This window comes from Artemia franciscana, chromosome 1 (assembly GCF_032884065.1).
Source record: "Artemia franciscana chromosome 1, ASM3288406v1, whole genome shotgun sequence".
Classification (NCBI taxonomy): domain Eukaryota; kingdom Metazoa; phylum Arthropoda; class Branchiopoda; order Anostraca; family Artemiidae; genus Artemia; species Artemia franciscana.
The window spans coordinates 60005704-60024534 of record NC_088863.1 but is presented as its reverse complement, the minus strand read 5'-3'; the positions used below and the strand labels follow the sequence as shown (position 1 = coordinate 60024534).

The 18831-nt window shown below is 36.7% G+C and overlaps 1 protein-coding gene across 1 annotated transcript in view; it reads left to right on the top strand.

Moving 5' to 3' along the window:
• Positions 1-18831, top strand: part of LOC136032263 (uncharacterized) — a 46976-nt gene that overhangs the window by 19336 nt on the left and 8809 nt on the right. Inside the window, exon 2 of the mRNA XM_065712524.1 lies at positions 12218-12517. Within this exon, the coding sequence (XP_065568596.1) occupies positions 12218-12517 (300 nt within the window). The remainder of the gene's footprint in view (positions 1-12217; positions 12518-18831) is intronic.

Genomic DNA, 18831 nt, shown 5'->3' with positions numbered 1-18831 from the left:
ATCATCACGTGACAGGGCTATCCCGCAAGATATCTATGTTGAATACACTAGCCTCAAAGTAACGACGTTCAAAGAAATCCCGAAAAGGTGCCAGTCTTTTGAACATCTGGCTCGAGACTGCAGCAATCTACCTTTCTGTCCCCGTTGTGCAGGACCCATGGATCGACAAAGGAAACACCATTTCAATCGAAAAATGTCGAGTGTGCCCTCTGTCCTAATGGAAAGAACGATCATCCAAGCTATATGCTGATCTGTCCAGCCGTCAGAAAAGCCATGAACAAAGTCTGTCAACCACGAAAATGAACAATTTAAAATGTACGATCTACGAGTGCGAATGAAGATATTATTACTTAATTTTGTTCTTTGATGCAGAATGTTTTTGTTTTTTTCCTTTTCTTCTAATGTATTACTCCGCTTTTCTCTTTTTTGTATAAGCAGGCAAAAATAAAATTATTATTATTACTTTTAGAGCAAAGATGTTTGTAGGAAAAGAATTTCAGTTTTCTTGTTTTCCTTTTTGTATGGTTTTCGAGCTGTGACTTCCTGAACTCGCAACAAAGAAAAAGTTAGTTAGAATTTTTAGTTGTAGATCTCAGCCTCAGGAGGTAAAATACAAAATGATGGAATAATATTTCTAGTAGTAATACGTCTATTTTGGCATATTTTGTTGTTGTTATGCCCAGTATTCATTATCTAAATAGATTATCAGCGTGTGCCCCTAAATTGGAATTATTCATGGAGAAATTTGACACTGGACTAGAGCTATTAGTTTTGTTCAAATGTGGAAATTTATTTATTCAGTTTAAGCTACATAAAAGATGTACTTAAGCTGAATAACTTCTTAAGAAGCCAAAATGGTGGTATTGTAGTAAGATGGCCAAGTGAGTAATTTGATCAAATACTCAGGTTTTGAAACAAAACTAAGTGGTTGGCAGAATGGAATCCTCACTTATACTATAAGACTCGACTCTTATTTCATACTGAAAATCCAGCTGCTTCATACCTAACTTCACTGTAAACAAATATTGCTACCAAAAACTGAGTCATAAAATTTAGCCATTTAATCATCCTCTGAACTTTTAATGAAATGACGGTTTTACCATCTTTCTGCGACAGATATATGTGTGGAAGAATGTGTTGCTCATTGAATTCCTATGTCAATCTTCCATGGTTGATCCTCGTTGCCCAGGGTGCTATGTATCTATTAAATAAAAAGATTAGTTTTTTTCAATTAAAAGTAAGGAACAACATTAAAATTTAAAACGAACAGAAATTATTCCGTATATGAGAGGATTGTCCCCTCTTCATTACCTCGCTCGAGTTATTCTTAAAGAATTGGGACAAAAGGTAAAACTTTAGCGTAAAGAGCGAGGTAGTGAAGAGGGGTTTTACTCCTTACTTTCAGTTGAAAAAATTTGGCTCACCTTTCATGAAAAGTTTCTCCCCTCATAAAAAAATCCCCCATGGAAAGTTCCTCCCACGTAAAATACGCCCCCTTCCCATGTAAAATTCGATTCCCCTGTAAAATTCCTTCCGGACAATTCAATCGTTGCGGAAATTCTTCCCATCCCCCACCATAAAATCTCAACCTGAAGAACGATTCGTTTCAGACGATTCAATCTGAAGAATTCTCCTTAACATACTTTCATTTGAAAAAGATTTTAATTTCTAAATTTATTTCGATCATTCCACACACACCCCTCCCTTCCATGGGAATTTTCTCTCGGAACTCTAAAAACACTGAAAATAGCATCCAGGTAATTCCTCCGGAACATCTCCACATGTAAGAGTAAGCTGGCAAAGAGGAAGTAATGGAAACAAAAAAAAATTTATATGAATTCTGCCTAATACCTCCAGTATAAAGATTTTCCCTGGAAACTTAATCCCCGAAAAATTCTTCCTCTCCGCGGAAAATTTTTCCCTATGGAAACCTACCCGAAGAAACGACACTCCTCTGAAAAATACCTGTATGCTTTCCAATAACAAGTACTATCCGATGGGCAAGTTTCTTAACATACAGGCCTCTCCCCAAGGGTTGTGGGGAGCCATGTTATACCGAAAGACATAGTTATTGGATGTTTCAAATACGCTGAACAAAATAACTGAAAATTTACGCTGAATCTGATGGTGTGATTTTTATTCAGATGCACGGGCTTTTAGGGGTTGTTTTCCCCCTTTTTAAAAAATCGTGCAAATTTTCTCTGGCTCGTAACTTTTGATGGTAACACTAAACTTGATGAATCATATAGATTTGAAATCAGTATAATAAGATGAGTCTTCTGATGTATGAGGAGTGTTTTAAGGTCCGTTTGAGCATAAGTACTCAACGAAAGATTATTTCAAGAAAGCAAATTTATTTTCAAAAAGTATATACTTTACTCTATTTAACAGCATAGTTGCAAAGTTTGATGTAATAGTTATCACACCTCTCAACTAATTCTAAGTAACCTCAGTATAAAAACTTGCCGCCTGTCCCGGTAACCAGGAATTCACTTCAGTTTTTACGTCAATACTATCATTGTAATGGTTGCCGCTGAAGTGCTGCCTGAGGTAGAGAATCGGATGGTAATCACTCGGTGCAAGATCAGGACTGTATTGTGGGTGTAGTAAAACTTCTTAGCCAAAACTGTCCAACAAATTGCGGGTCTGACCAGCTGTGTGAGTTCTTGCATTGTCACGAAGGACAGTTTCCTTTGTCAGCATACCTAGCTGTTCTTTTTTTTTCCGTTCTGTGGAGCTTTCTGAGGGTTATGCAGTATGCTTCCGCGTTGATAGTTGTTCTTCGTTCCATGAAGCCAACAGAAAAAACACCATGCCTATTCCGAAATACCCATGCCATGGTTTTGCGCTGGGAGAGAGACTAAGCCCTTAAAATTCTCAGGGGAGGGTAGGTGTTTCCATTCCAAGTTCTATTGCCTCGGTTTGGACGTGATATGTGAAGCGCAGGTTTCTTCTCCGGTTCAACTGGTTGCCACCTCAGTAGCAATCGTTAAAAAGATGACTCTCTCTCTCTCTCTCTCTCTCTCTCTCTCTCTCTCTCTCTCTCTCTCTCTCTCTCTCTCTCTCTCTCTCTCTCTCTCTGCGCCTGTCTACGTGTTTGTGTGTCTGAATGTGTGTTTGTAACTTTGGTAAAGGCCCAGTTAACCTATCTCAGATTTGAATATACCCCCACGAGCCCACTAGAAGAGTCTATGTCTCTGAAAATTCCTTTTCTTGCGCCTCCATCTTTTTAATAAACATTCTAAACCTTTGAGTTGCTAGCATACCGTAAAAATAATGTTAACGTAACTCAGATTCTAATATACCCCCACGAAGCCGCTAGTAGTGTTTATGTCTCTGAAAGTTCCTTTTCTTACACCTCCGACTTTTTAATAAACATTCTGAAGGTTTGAGTTGCTAGCATACCCTAAACATAATGTTAACCTATCTCAGATTCTAATATACCCCCACGAGCCCGCTAGTAGTGTCTATGTCTCTGAAAATTCCTTTTCTTGCACCTCCGACTTTTTAATAAACATTCCAAACGTTTGAGCTGCTAGCATACCCTAAAAATAATGTTAACCTTTCTCAGATTCAAATAAACCCCCCCCCCCATGAGCCCGCCAGTAGTGCCTATGTCTCTGAAAATTCCTTTCCTTGCACCTCCGACTTTTTAATAAACATTCTAAACGTTTGAGCTGCTAGCATACCCTAAAAATAATGGAACCACAACAAAATAATGCTTAAAATATTTGTATTGAAATAACGACATTTAGAACATCAAAATAGAAATAAAAATGAATGCTTTGAATCCATTCTATTGAATACTTCATTATGTTTTTTGTTAACATAGCACTTATTCAGAACTTCTAAGTCCAAAAAAGGGGTGGGGATGTGTGTATGATGTACACCTTTTTACCTACGTAGGTATGGGAGTTACCTTATTAACACATACATGCAATGCTTTTTTTATGGACGGTTAGATGTATTAAGACCCCTTAGAGGGCGACGTATGTATGCTGTGATATTATTCTACCGATGTAGGTATGGGAGTTGCCATTTCTATCAATATAGTTACGAATGCGACTGCATATATCAACGTAGGTATGAAGGTGACCACATATCAATTAAGGGGCCATATTGCAGTGGTCTTAATGCAACAAATCGTTTGATTTCAAAACAATATATACACCAATGATATAGCAATATTGACTATTAATATTTGGTAAGCCACTTTATTTGAAATGGAATGTAATTTTAATCGGTGTATCTATGAGAGCGAAGGAGGGCCAAAAGCAATCCACATCCCACTTTTTAACATTATATATTCAAGGTTATTTTAATTGAAAACCATTGAAAAAATGTAACAATTTATTAATAACATTAGAATTAAATGACTATGGAAAATTCATAAATATGAAAAGTATATCGATGAGAATTTAAACAAGCTTGGGCTCCTTCTTGTGCTTCCAATTGTGTAAGACTTGTAACCTCTAATTCCTCATTTAATGCATAATCTAAATTCATTGATATCTCCACATCACTAGTTGTTTTATTTCGCTTTGCTGGGGGTGCTGTTTTTATATCAAAGGTGTCCTAGAACGTAGATAATAAAATTGAGTTAAAACGAGTAAAAATAATCGTTTCATTTCTCTCGACCTAAGCCAATAAAATCTTCCACTACCACTTGGTACGTTTCCCCCCTAGATACCCTATTCATTTGACGTTTCCCCCCTAGATACTCTATTCATTTGAAAGTAGGTGGACAGTTTGGATTACCTTACAAGAACATAGCACAAATCCATCACCCAAAACAAAACGGTAGGACCCAGCAAGACTCAAACCAGTTATCATTCGCTTTTGAGTTCGGCATACTAACGACTTGACTAAGACATATCACGTTTTTTGCTTAGTAAATTATCCAATAGTATTTTATGAGAAGTAATAAAGGCTAATAGCCAATTTTCTAGGCTATAGAAAAAAAGTACGATATACACAATGTATACAGTAGGATTTCCGAACTTACTCACTTGACAATCCACCCGGTTCTGATCGAAAAGAAGATAAGATAAGAAAACATTTGAAGACGCTAGGAGCTTTGAATAGAGTGGAATGGTGGAACATATATAACAGTATTTGCATTAGCTTAGTTTGATTTTCAACTGTATAATGCTGCTTTTGCACATGAGTATGCGCCTGCTTCGTAGGAATTCAATCCGTGTATTAATGTACGCCAGGGTTTATAAAATAAGATAAAAAATAAGTTCTAGGAATTCTATAAAATTCCATTAGGCCTACAGCCTAAAAATTTGGGGTAGGGGCATTGGGGACCCTTGGAAGTCGGACCGGGAGGGGCACACTCATGGGTGCTGTCATGGGCCCTGTTATAATATTATTAAAAGGTATAGTCATGGAAGTTCTTAAAACTTATGCAAAGGACAGTCCGATTACAATGAGACTTGGAATTTCCTTAAGAAAAACTTCCAATCAAGATATTAAAAGTATATAAATCAACTTTAATAGTATTTCACTTTTGAAATAACGTCGTTAAATTATATCGTTCTCTCATAACACGGCAATTTTATCCGTCTCCATGTTGAGCGTCAATTTAAAATTTGTCCCTTCTGATGGGATCATAAGTTAAGGGCCTTACAGTTCAACGCTAAACACGAAGACATCAGTTTACATATGTCTTTTGAAGTATGAAGTAAGGATAGTGGATTGATATTTCGATTTATGAAAAATCAGATATTTCTTAAACGATAAAACTACAAAAGTTAAATACGTTATAAATCTATTTGATATTGAATTCGAAAAGTATTTACAGATAAAGCATTATCTTAAGTCCGTCAGTGTTGTGTGAATACTAATAAGCTTTATCCGTGAGACCAAGCTTATATACCGAAAAAACTGGCTTTTCAACTTTAATTGCGGTCGTCCCTCTTATGTGGAACGTGATATAATTTTAAATTCATCTAAGTATGCTATTTATGGTGTCATCGGCCTTGTAGAAGTAATAGTAACCGGTTATGCTAATGAAATTACCGTAGTATCCATGTCACCAACACTACTTATTGACAATAGGGATACACATAGTGTATTGATTAAATTCAACCCCCCCCCCCCCATCAACATTCCGAGAAAGTCAACTCAATGCTCCCAACTGCTTTTGAGATGTTTCAGGCATGCTATTTTTAAAACCTGGATCCATGTCGTGTTTTGATTTAGTTCAACATCCTATTTTGGCATTTCCTGAAAGTCTCAGAATAATGGTCTTAGCCTTCTCTGACATATTACAGACACGTCCTTTCGACAGCCGGAGTGTCCATAGACTCCTTTAAGCTCAACATTCTCTGAAAGTTTAGACTTATCAATTCTTGATTGTTATTGGGATATCGAAGATATGCTGTTTTCACAACCTGAATGCATATATTATCTTTTGATTAAATTGAAGATCCTTAGCTCCTTAGTATCCCTGAAAGTTTCAACATAACACCCGTAGCCGCTCCTAAGATCATTATATACACACTCTTTTATCGACCTTGATGCACATAGTGTCTCCTGGTTCGCTACAATGCCCTTCTCTCAACATTATACGAAAGTTTTAACAAAATACCCTTGATATTTCCTGAGATATTACGAACCCTCCCTTTTGAGCGCCTGGGTGCACATAGTCCTTTGATTTAGTTTAACATCCTCCTCAATAATTCTGAACTTTTCCGCTTAAAAACATTAGCCACTCATTAGATACAGCAAACATGCCCTTTAGGCAACCTGGAAACATTAAAATTCTTTTTATTTAGTTCAATATTAGTGGTAATAGGAGCAGTTATAGTAGTAGGAAGAGTAGTAGTCACAGTCAAAATCGTATTAGTAGTAGTTTCAGTCGTACTCTTTAAGTATTCGTAGTCGCAGTACTTAAGAAATTTGTATGAATTGGTGTGAGGAATGTTGCTTGTATATGGGTTCAAAATACACATATGCTTTAGGTTTCTTTTGGGCTGAAGTCATTTTTGTCTTGATCCTGTTGCAATGTTCAACATAAACAGATATTAATCGAAAACCCCCTCAATATGTCTTTAAAGTTTCAATTTAATTGCCTTAGCCCACCCTGTGATATTGCAGATACACTTTTTCAGAACCCTGGATGCAAATAGTGTGTCTACATCCCCTTCCTCATGTCCTGAAAATTTCAGCTCATTATCGTTAGACATTCCTCAGTCACTGCAGATGCACTCTGTTGTTAACCTGGATGGATATAGTTTCTTTTGATTTAGTTCTACATACCCTGAAAAATTCAATTTAATACCCTTAGCCGTTCCTCAGGTATCGCAAATACATTCTATTGACAACCTTTGATGTATATATTGTTTTTTTTTTTTTACTATGATTATTATTTAGTTCAACAACCCCAACAACCAGCTCTGGCAGTTCCTACGCAATACAGTTAACTGTTCTTGGTATTTGCACAGATACCATTTCTGCCAGAGCTGACAAAGCAAAAGTTCTCTTGAAGCAATTTGAAGTCCAAAATGTGCTCAAAAGTATGTGGTTTTTGTTTTGTGATTGTTAATAATTAGAACGATTACAAAACATTACTTTTAAAGCCTTTTTCTTAACTATCCCGGTAAAAGTTTATAGATGGTGAGATTTTTATATATTTGAAATTTTTTTTTGCAACCAACATTAATGCTAGTTGTTCTAAAGAACTCCAGCTAAATGTGTATGGGGAATTTTATTAAGTAAATGGATTAGAAATATCGACTGCTGTAGGGTTGAATTCATTTTGGCCTGCACCATGTTGCGATATTTGAATACAAAAATATTAGTCGATTATTGCCGTTTCCTTTAATTCCCTTTACCGTTCCTGAATTGTCGCAGATGCACTCTTTTGAGAACCGTGGATGCAAATAGTGTCTTTTGGTTTAGTTCAACTCGGCCTGAAAGTTTTAGCTTAATGCTTGTAGCTGATGTTGAGATATCGTGGGTCCGTCTTACGGACAAACTTGGGTGATGATCGTATCGAACCAAGAATCATCGAAGATTAGGAGAGGGATCATTCGAATAAAGTCAAAAGTTTAAGTGACCAAAGAGATTGGAGGACAACTAGCCCTCTTCCCGTTCCTCTTTTTCCCCAAAGTCCTCCAAAGAAAATCTGTTAATAGCTATTTGCTTCATCATAATTCAAAAGGCCCAACCAATATGCTTGGGGCTGGTTACCCTCTGATATTTTTTTACTCTTAGTAACGGCACTAGAACTTTCGATTTGTAATCGAATGAGCCGCCTCCAAAGTTTGTATGATCAATCCTTACTTAATACCTTATATGTTAACAATGGGCAACTTGTATGAATTACAGACCATCTCCAGGGGTGGAAGTTTTCAACCCCGAAGGCATAGCTACTTTACCTCTGTACTATTTTGAACAAACTGACTATCACGAAATATTGATTGGTTGTATTTGTTGGGGGAAAATGGCGTGCGTGGCCGGCTGCCCTTCCAACACTTGACTTTTAAAAAGGGCGCTAGAACTTTTGATTTCCAATCGAATGAACCCCTTAAGTTTATACGACTGCCCCTTCTATCAAAACTTCATGTGTTAACGTTGGGCAAAATGTGTAACTTACAGCCCCTGTCCTAGAGCTGGGGAAGGGGCTTGTGAACCTGGTGGTATAGTCATTTGAAATTTGGACTATTTTGAATAAAATAGAAATCTAAAAATTTTGATCGGATACATTTGGGGACCTCTGTCCTCTGATCACTTTTGACCCCTTAAAAGGGTACTAGAATTTTTAATATCTAGTTGAATTAGCCCCTCTAAAGTTCATGTGGCCAGTCCTTTCATAAAAACCTTTGAACTATTGTGCGAGCGTGGCCGGCTGCCCTTCCAACACTTGACTTGTGAAAAAGGGCGCTAGAACTTTTGATTTCCAATCGAATGAGCCCCTTAATTTTATACGACTGTCCCTTCCATCAAAACTTCATGTGTTAACGTTGGGCAAAATGTGTTACTTACAGCCCCTGTCCTTGGGCTGGGGGAGGGGCTCGTTAACCTGGTGGTATAGTCATTTGAAATTTGGACTATTTTGAATAAAATAGAAATATAAAAATTTTGATCAGATTCATTTGGGGATACTCTGTCCTCTGATCACTTTTGATCCCTTAAAAGGGTACTAGAATTTTTAATTTCTTGTTGAATTAGCCCCTCTAAAGTTCATGTGACCAGTCCTTTCATAAAAACCTTTGAACTATTGTGCGAGCGTGGCCGGCTGCCCTTCCAACACTTGACTTGTGAAAAAGGGCGCTAGAACTTTTGATTTCCAATCGAATGAGCCCCTTAATTTTATACGACTGTCCCTTCCATCAAAACTTCATGTGTTAACGTTGGGCAAAATGTGTTACTTACAGCCCCTGTCCTTGGGCTGGGGGAGGGGCTTGTTAACCTGGTGGTATATTCATTTGAAATTTGGACTATTTTGAATAAAATAGAAATATAAAAATTTTGATCAGATTCATTTGGGGATACTCTGTCCTCTGATCACTTTTGATCCCTTAAAAGGGTACTAGAATTTTTAATTTCTTGTTGAATTAGCCCCTCTAAAGTTCATGTGACCAGTCCTTTCATAAAAACCTTTGAACTATTGTGCGAGCGTGGCCGGTTGCCCTTCCAACACTTGACTTTTAAAAGGGACGCTAGAACTTTTGATTTCCTCTAAAGTTCTTGTGGCCAGTCCTTTCATAAAAACCTTTGAACTATTGGATCTTTGGACTATTTTGAATAAAATGGTTATCTCAAAACTTTCATCAGATTTATGTGGGGCGAAAAGGGAGTGGGAGATGGTAATCCTCCAGTCACTTTTGAATTTTCAAACGGGCAATAGAGCTTTCTATTTCCAATCGAATGAACCTCTTCCAATGTTTATACGACTCCTATTCCAAAAGCTTATGTGTTGACGATGGGCAACTCGTATAGCTTACAGCCCTTGCTCCAGGACCTGGGGGAAAGGGTGTCAATCGTGGAGGCATAGTTGTTTGACTTTTGGACAATTCCGAACTCAAAGTCAATCTCAAAATTTTGATCGGATGCATTTACGGGTAAAAAGGTGTGGGGGCCGGTTACCCTCTTTTTCAGCTTTCTCTATCTCTTTTCTCTTTCGCTAATCTTTTTCAACCCTTCATAGGGGCTCTATAACTTTTGATTTTCAGAAAAATGAACCCCCTCCAAAGTCCATGTGACATTTTTTCCATAGAAACCATATATTTCAGCAGTTGGCAACTTACATAACGTACAGCCCTTGTCCCGGGGTTTTGTTAACCCCGGAAGCATAGCTATTTGATCTTAGACCTATTTTGAACTGAATGGTTATCTCAAAATTTCAATCGGATGCATTTGGGAAGGTTTGGTGGGTGGGCAATTCCGGAGGCATAGTTGGTTGACCTTTAGACTATTTTGAGCAAAATGGCAATATCAAAATTTGGATCGGATGCATTTGGGAAAAGGCACATGAGGCCTTGCTGCCCTCATATCACTTTTGACCCTTATGGGAAGCAGTAGAACTTTTTGATTCCCTGTTGAATGAGCCTCTTGAAAGCTCATACGACAGCCCTTTTGTAAAAACTATATTTTATAACAATTGATAACTTAGGTAACTTACAGCCCTTTGTCCCGGGGGCTGTGGGAGGCCTGTCAGCCCTGGAGGCATGTTTATTTGGCTTTTGGAATATCTGGAACAAAATAGATGTCTCAAAATTTTTGATCAGATGCATTTGAGGGGAAAGGGGCTTTTCTGAGGGGGGCAAGTTGCCCTCCAATCACTGTTGACTTACAAAAGAGCACTACAACTTCTGATATCCAATCAAATGAGCACCATCTAAAATTTATACAAATGAGGTGACTGCCTGCTTTCCAATCACTTTTGACTCCTAAAAGGAGCACTAGAATTTCCTATATCCAATCGAATGAGCCCCCTCTGAAATTTAAACAACCATCCCTTCTAAATGAAGTGCCTCTTGTAAAATACTAATAAAAGATAATATTTAAGCCTTATGATCCCTTTATTAACGCTACGCTTTGTTATCGTTGCCTACTGATCTGGGTTCATCTTTCATTCATATTTTTGCTCAGAAAATGTGATGAACTGTTTGATTCCACTAATTTTTTTTATCATTATTATTATTATTATCTTACTGAAAGCGGCTAGCTGTTTTTTTTTTTTTTTTTTTTTTTTTTTAACTGACAGTCTGGTCATTGCTTACCCCTTAGGACATCTGATCGACATTTCGAGGCATCTATTTTATACTTTCTCTGCGGCTGCTCAATTTTATATACTGGAGAATTTTCCTAGGAGGGACACCTAGCACCATGAAACAATGGGCCTCTTGCATAAATTTATAGCTCTTACCCCATGGGCTGGGGGGGGGGGTTCAAGACATCCTCAGGGGCATCTTGAAACAGCTATTTTGTTCAAAATACCTTTAGATTATTTTGAACAAAATAGCTGTTTCAAGATTTTTCTCGTGTTTTTTTGGGTGGGGGGCTAAAAAGGGCGCATGGCCTGGTTACCTTCTGATCACTTTTCAACACACTGTGAAAATGTCAATATAATACCATCGGCCAGAACTGTTTAAAAGGGGGAGGGGCGACTGGGGAAAGCTCTCCTGGGCACCGTGGCAAAGAGACTGCCCATTTTGATCAAATTTCTCACTTTGATTCAGTTGTTTTGCTTATTTTTGAGTCAGGAGGGGAGTGGTGTAATTAGTTTTTCCTCGGGTGCCACCAATCCTAGGAACAGCTCTGCCATGAGTGGTTTCAGAGATGTTACTGTCGCGCCACCTTGACTGCCAGCATGCATATAGTGTGGTTTAAATATGTTCGACACTCCCTTAAAACATATTGTGAAACTTTTCTTTTGATACTATGAACCTTCAGATTAAGTTCTGGTGTTTGAAGGCACTGTCGAAGTAAGCCCTAGTCTACTCCTCTTAATTTTGCCTCGTTTTGAGTTTGAATCGGAAGTTTATTGTAATTTATGCTCGTTTTATGTTTCATTTATTTGTTGATGATTATTTATGGTAGCCTAATTTTACGCTTGAAAGTATTAATTGACTTCATTTCTGCTCATTTTTAGTTTAATGTAGCTTTGTACTTTTCTTTGAAAAACTTCTTTTGTGGAATTTTTTTTTAAATTAATTTCTATTCAGCTTTAATTTACACAGTCTGAAAAATATCATTTTTATAGGACACTTGTGAATTCTTTACCTGATAAAGGAGAGAAAGTGAGGGAGTCCGTGAAGAGAATCACGGAACTAATAGGGAAGAAAAACGGAACAGTTGATTCAACAGTTGGCTCTCTACTTGAAAAACTGACGATTGGTCCCAGAACTACTCTTGAAGAAGAAGTACAATCTGTTGAATGGAAAGGAAGAAATATATCACAAACGATGTTAGATTCAGACGACGATTCAGACACTGATGAAAAAAATGCTATTGGAATACTAGCATCAACTGCAATACCACAAAAGATTATTAAGCAAAAGAGGTAGTTTATTATCTTAAAATCTATTGACCATAGATGAAAGGAGCAGATTAGTTTGGACTAATCCGCGCATTTGTAAATTAGAATAGGACTTCATCCTTTGTGGCAAATCAGGGCTGGAATAGTAGTTATGGCCTTTGAAAAGGTGATCTACGGTCCATAAATAAAACAAAATTAAACAAAGGTTTAATTAAATAAAGGTGGACATTGTCCATCACGCGTCAGCCCAAAATTAATCCAATCTTTCATCCCTTAGATCTATGACTATCTATCTTAGTTCTGCCCTAGGAATGACGTATGGACGTACGATAGATAGTCTTATCTATCAACAAATGAACTTAAATTATTTTTATACAATCCTGAAAAGGGCTTATGACAGATTTGCCTCTCACTCACTTGGACTATCTGTCTTGGCTTTTTCTACAATTAGCCATGGCTTGATGCCCATAACTACTTAATTCTAATTTAAAATCAAAGGATCAAAATCAAACTGGTCCAGTGAAAAGCTTCTCTGGTTAAACTATTTTAAAAATAGCAATTTTCATTCTGATTCAACCGAAATATTTTCTTACGAGTAAGAATTTTTCAGAATTTATAAAAAAAACAAATGCTCGAAAGACCTCAAAGAGGATTGAAATAAATTGAAATAAAAATTACTTAATTGAAATTACCATTGTCTCCCCAACTTTACCCACGATGAAAATTACATCTTTCCATGGGTAGCAATTGTGCGTGTTTTTTTCCTATGGGTGATTGTATCGAAACAATTCTTGTAGAACAACAGAAGTAGGCTCAGTTAAGCATTAACAAAAACACAATAGTCATCTTTTTCAGTAACTTATTTCAGCCGTTTTTTTTTATGTAAATTGTCAGTTTCTGCCAAAATTGGACCGAAATGCCTAACAACACAGATTCTGAGGCGGCTAATTGACATGAAGTAATGTAAAACCTTTAACATAGAGTTTAAACTACTCCATTTCGAAAACCGAGTAAATTCGTATCATAGAAACAACATATCACTGATTTAATTTTTTTCAACAAGACTACTTCAAGCAAAATCTATATTCATAGAAATCTTTAACTCATTATCTTGCTGAAAAAAGGCATCGGCTTGTATCTGTTTTTTACCCTACACATTATCCTGGCTTCGAGAATATTTGTGTAATATACCATACAAGCAATGGACCTTCAGCAAAGCTTCTGATTGCCGAAAGACCTCTAAGTGGTCTTTTACTATTGTTACTCAGTGACTGGTATAATTTTCATCAAAATGGTTCACTCTTTCGGGTTCTTCTCTCATTTATAAAATGAGGAAATGGTCATCTTCCATAGTTTTAGGATCAATTTTTTTTAATTTGCATATTGAAAATTTGCCTTTCCATCAATGATGAACTCTATTTAGTCAGCAACGATAGTGGAGAAATGAAGTGGAAGGGGGCTAGCTAGAATTAATCTGCAATGCAACAATGAACTGAAACTTTCTCAATTCTGGTCTTTAAGCAAAATACTAGTTGTGAAAATATACATGAAACATAGAATAGTCGAAACAAATCTATCCTCAAAAAGGAAAGAAAATGAATACTACAGTAAAAGAAAGAAAGCAGTTCGATTTTTCGTGCTGCTCTTAACTGGCTTTCCACTTTGTTCCTTTTTTATCTGCTTAATCCCAGTAACCCAAGCTTTTTCTTTGACTGTATACCGTCTTATCCAAAACCAATGAGTGTATCTACCATGATTTTAAAAATCAGCCGTACTTATTAGAGTAAGCTGAATTGTCTTTTATGTTCTTGATAGTTCAATACATGCGGTAAAACTATAGTCGGTTCCTGGTTACCTGGGTCGGCCCTCTTTGGAGCTGAAGTAGGGACAGCAGCCTGATAATTTCAGTACCAAGAAGTGTGAAGGTGTCTAACAAAAGGAATGCCGATTGCTAGTTGGTATTGGAATTTGATGCATTTCTGGGCGGGCTGCCTACAAAGCATGTCTCATCGATTTTACGCCTGACTGTCGTTCTTCCATGAGCAGGAGCAAAGCATATAAAATAGCCATCTGGCTTTTGTCTTTATGATTAAAATGGGTCTTGAAGACTCACAAGGCAAAATCCTTTATAGCAACGGCATAGTTATATTCAAATGTACCCAATGATACCCCTTTTGAACCTACAAATTTTCATTCCTAATACATCTGGCCCTGATTGACCGGGGCCAGTTGTGTTTGCACACAAGTGTCCGATATCGAGTCTTCAGTAGAAAGTAGCAACGTCTACAAATTTCGTCCATCCTTAAGATCTACCTCTTACTTCAGCAGCACTGTTTCACTGTTTGCGACCCTTTCTTCAAGTACAAGATTGAATTAGTCTTCAGAGCACTACCCTTAATCCTGAGAATTTGGGATGGAAAGTCTAGAATCGTATATTCTGCCCTATCCTCATGGATCTTCCAATGGGACCAAAGAAAATTCTCACCGTCGTGAAGTATTGTTGTAAGTGATCTTGTGATATTGACTGGTATAGCTGTTTTCGAAATGACTTCGCATGGAAGATTGTTTGTAAATCTTGCAAAAGGAACTAGTTGCTCTAATGCTCAGGTCCAAATTGAACATGAAGAAGACATGCAATTAATTAAAGAAATGTGATGAATTTCTAATCCTTTTGCAATTTCAAATTACCAGTGATTTATTTTTCAAATTAAAATAAAAAATTTACCTAGTTGTGAGTAGCTGCTTATTGGATAATAAAAATTTGGTGTGATCACATTTAATGTGAAGAATAAATTGACGTGGACACAACTTTTTCTCTGCATTAGCATTCCAATTTTTTTCTGTAGGGATTCAACTTCGTGTAATGTTGTTTTCAAACCTAGATCGATGCTTCATTTATGGGTGGGTTTGGATTTTTTAACTTGAGTGTTCAAAAAAAGGTGCATATTTGCGATCTACGTACAGGATTTACCTATTACCGACTTATTATACTAGCAAATTAAGTCGTTTTTAAAAAATCGTGAATCGTGATTTTAGAAGAAAAGACGAAAAACAGTCAATTTGGCCTCGACCGATTTTGGCTGATTTCAAACATCCTGTAGAAAATATTTTTCCGGTTCAAATGATACCAAAATCAAAACTTTTGCAATTTGTTTGAGGTAACCCCTAAAAATAATCTAGATTGACTACTATTGCTGGTTTCTGGGCTCACTAAAATTAACAAAGTAATGTAGATGGCATGATAGTTTCTGCATCAATACAGGACAACAGTGTGGCAATTGCTTGCTAAAACGATTACGCTAGGAAAAGAGTTAATGGCATGTATATTTGACATTTCGGGATACAACTGTTTTGATAAGCTACCTCTACCCCAGCTTACCACTGAAAAGACCTAACATATTTTTTCTGTAAGACAAAAATGATTATGCTGCAAATTTACATTTACTGGTTAAAGTAGCACCTGCCTATGGAAAAGAGCTCACCACGGAAAAAAAAAACTGGATTTGGTTTAGGAAGTTTTGCTACATCACCTGGGGCAGCAGCTACATTAAGTGGAAAATTCCTATGCAGGAAGAGGGGATTTTGGTATTGATTTCTTCTTCCTCTCAGATCCTTGAAATTTTACTTGCAACTGTATTTCTTCTGAAGATTAAATAAAAAAACAAGTTTTTTTAACTGAAAGTAAGGAGCGACATTAAAACTTAAAACGAACAGAAATTACCCCGTATATGAAAGGGGCTGCTCCTTCTTCAACGCCCTGCTCTTTACGCTAAAGTTTGGCTCTTTCTCTCAACTCTACTTTTTGAAAACAGTAAAAACTTTAGCGTAAAGAGCAGGGCGTTGAAGAAGGAGCAGCCCCTTTCATATACGCGGTAATTTCTGTTCGTTTTAAGTTTTAATGTCGCTCCTTACTTTCAGTTAAAAAAACTTGTTATTTTATTTAATTTCTGAACGTTTTTTAGTTAATCCATATTTTGATTTCGGCTCTCCGCAGATGAATAATTAAAGTGAAATTTGCATATTTATTTATTTGGATAAATGGCTTTCCCATAGTTTTGATCGAATGATTTTACGAAAAAAAGGAGGGGAAGGAAGCCCAGTTGCTCTCCAGTTTTGTGGATGCTTAAAAAGGCAACTAGAACTTTTAGTTTTTACGAACGTTTTCATTAGTAAAAGATATACGTAACTTACAAATTAGCTTACGTAACAAACTTCTATGTTCGTATGTTTTTATTACGTATATGAGAAGGTTCGCCCACTCGTCAATACCTCGTCAATAACTCTTTGCATTAAAACTTAAATTTTGTCCCCTGAATCACAAAGGCCGTAGAATAAATAGTTGAAATTACTAAAAATCCTTTGGCTTAAAGAGTGAGGTATTAGGAGGAGGTGAACCCCTTATATGCGTAATATTTTCTGTTCGTTTTAAGTTTTAATGCTACTCCATACTTCCAGTTGAAAAAAACTTTTTCATATTTATTTCCTCATTATTTTTTAAATAAAGCTAGAAAATGCTGCGCCCCCTTTATGGAAATCTTCCCACCTGAAAAATTCCTCCATGGAAAATTTCCCCCACATAGCCCCCTCTTCTCACCCCCCCCCCCTCCCAACCAAAAAAAAACCCTGAAAACGTCTCTACATTTCCCAATAACCATTAATATATGCAAACACTGGTCAAAATTTGCAACTTGCAGCCCCTCCCACGGGGACTGTGGGGGAGTAAGTCGTCCCCAAAGACATAGTTATAAGGTTTTTCGACTATGCTGAATAAAATGGCTATCTCAGAAAAAAAATGAGCGTGGGAGGGGCCTAGGTGTCCTCCGATTTTTTTGGTCACTTGAAAAGGGCACTAGAACTTTTCATTTCCGTTCGAATGAGCCCTCTCGCAAAATTCTAGGACCACTGGGTCGATACGATCACCCCTGGGAAAAAGAAAAAAAAAAAACAAATAAACACGCATCCGTGATTTGTCTTCTGGCAAAAAATACAAATTCCACATTTTTGTAGATAGGATCTTGGAACTTGTACAAAAGGGTTCTCTGATACGCTGAATCTGATGGTATGATTTTCATTAAGATTCTATGACTTTTAGGGGGTGTTTCACCCTATTTTCTAAAATAGGGCAGATTTTCTCAGGCTCGTAACTTTTGATGGGTAAGACTAAACTTGATGAAACTTATATATTTAAAATCAGCATGAAAATGTGATTCTTTTGATGTAGCTATTGGTATCAAAATTTCGTTTTATAGAGTTTTGGTTACTATTGAGCCGGGTCGCTCCGTACTACAGTTCGTTACCACGAACTGTTTGAAAAAAAATTATTTTATATTAGTCTGATCAGCACGGTTGTTTCGTCTTATACAAGTCAAATTTTGTTTTATATCACTTGCTTAAAGTTGTTTAAGCTTTTAATATTTTTCAAAGTCGAAAATTGCTAGTATAAAGTGGTACCTAGTTTTTCCACATCCTATGGCTCCAGTATTTGTGCCTATTTTATTATGTTTATTATTGACTTGGTTGACACTATATTTTTGTCTAAATATCGTTTTAATCGTTTAAGAAAATTAAAAAAAACTGCATACTAGGACAAATCTGTCAGAAAAAATACCTCTCATGACAAATAACCTCTTTTTCTCTCTTTGTCATTGATCTTCATCTTTGGGATAATTATTTCCTGCGTATGTAAATAATACAAATTAAACTTCCAAATAGTCTAGTAAATAATACTTCTAGAGCCTTTTTGAACAGGCTTAAACATAACATATTTGAATAAGCATGAAGCATAAAAAAAAATAACAATCTCAAAACTGTCGACAAACAGAGTCGAGCTGACTCTGGCTGAGATAGCGTAGTCATACCGCTGAACCATACTCCAACAAATATAATCAACTACAACTAGGGCTTACACCACAGGATTACAAGTCCAGCGTACCAGCCACTTGGCTAGTACGAATGAGACGTAAAAAAAACTTGCACAAAATTTCTCCTTTCTCTCTCCTACGTTTCAAGTATGTATATATATGCAGAGTCTTTTGACTGTGATCCAGACGAATGGACGAACAAGAATCTTATATCAAGTCTCTATAACACATTACAATGCTTTTGTGCGTTTGCGTGTGATGATAATTTATAGACATTGACAAGTCCTGTATCTGTGGATCTAATTGACAGAAAATCTTTCGTATAAAGGGTGTTTAGTAGAATATACGTTTGATAGAATTTTATGTCCTTAACCTCATGAAATGTTTCAATAGAACATATAATTGTGGACTTTTGAAGCTCGATTATGGTTCTTTTTAAAGTTGGAAACTCCTGATGAAAAAGGGTATCTAGTCCCT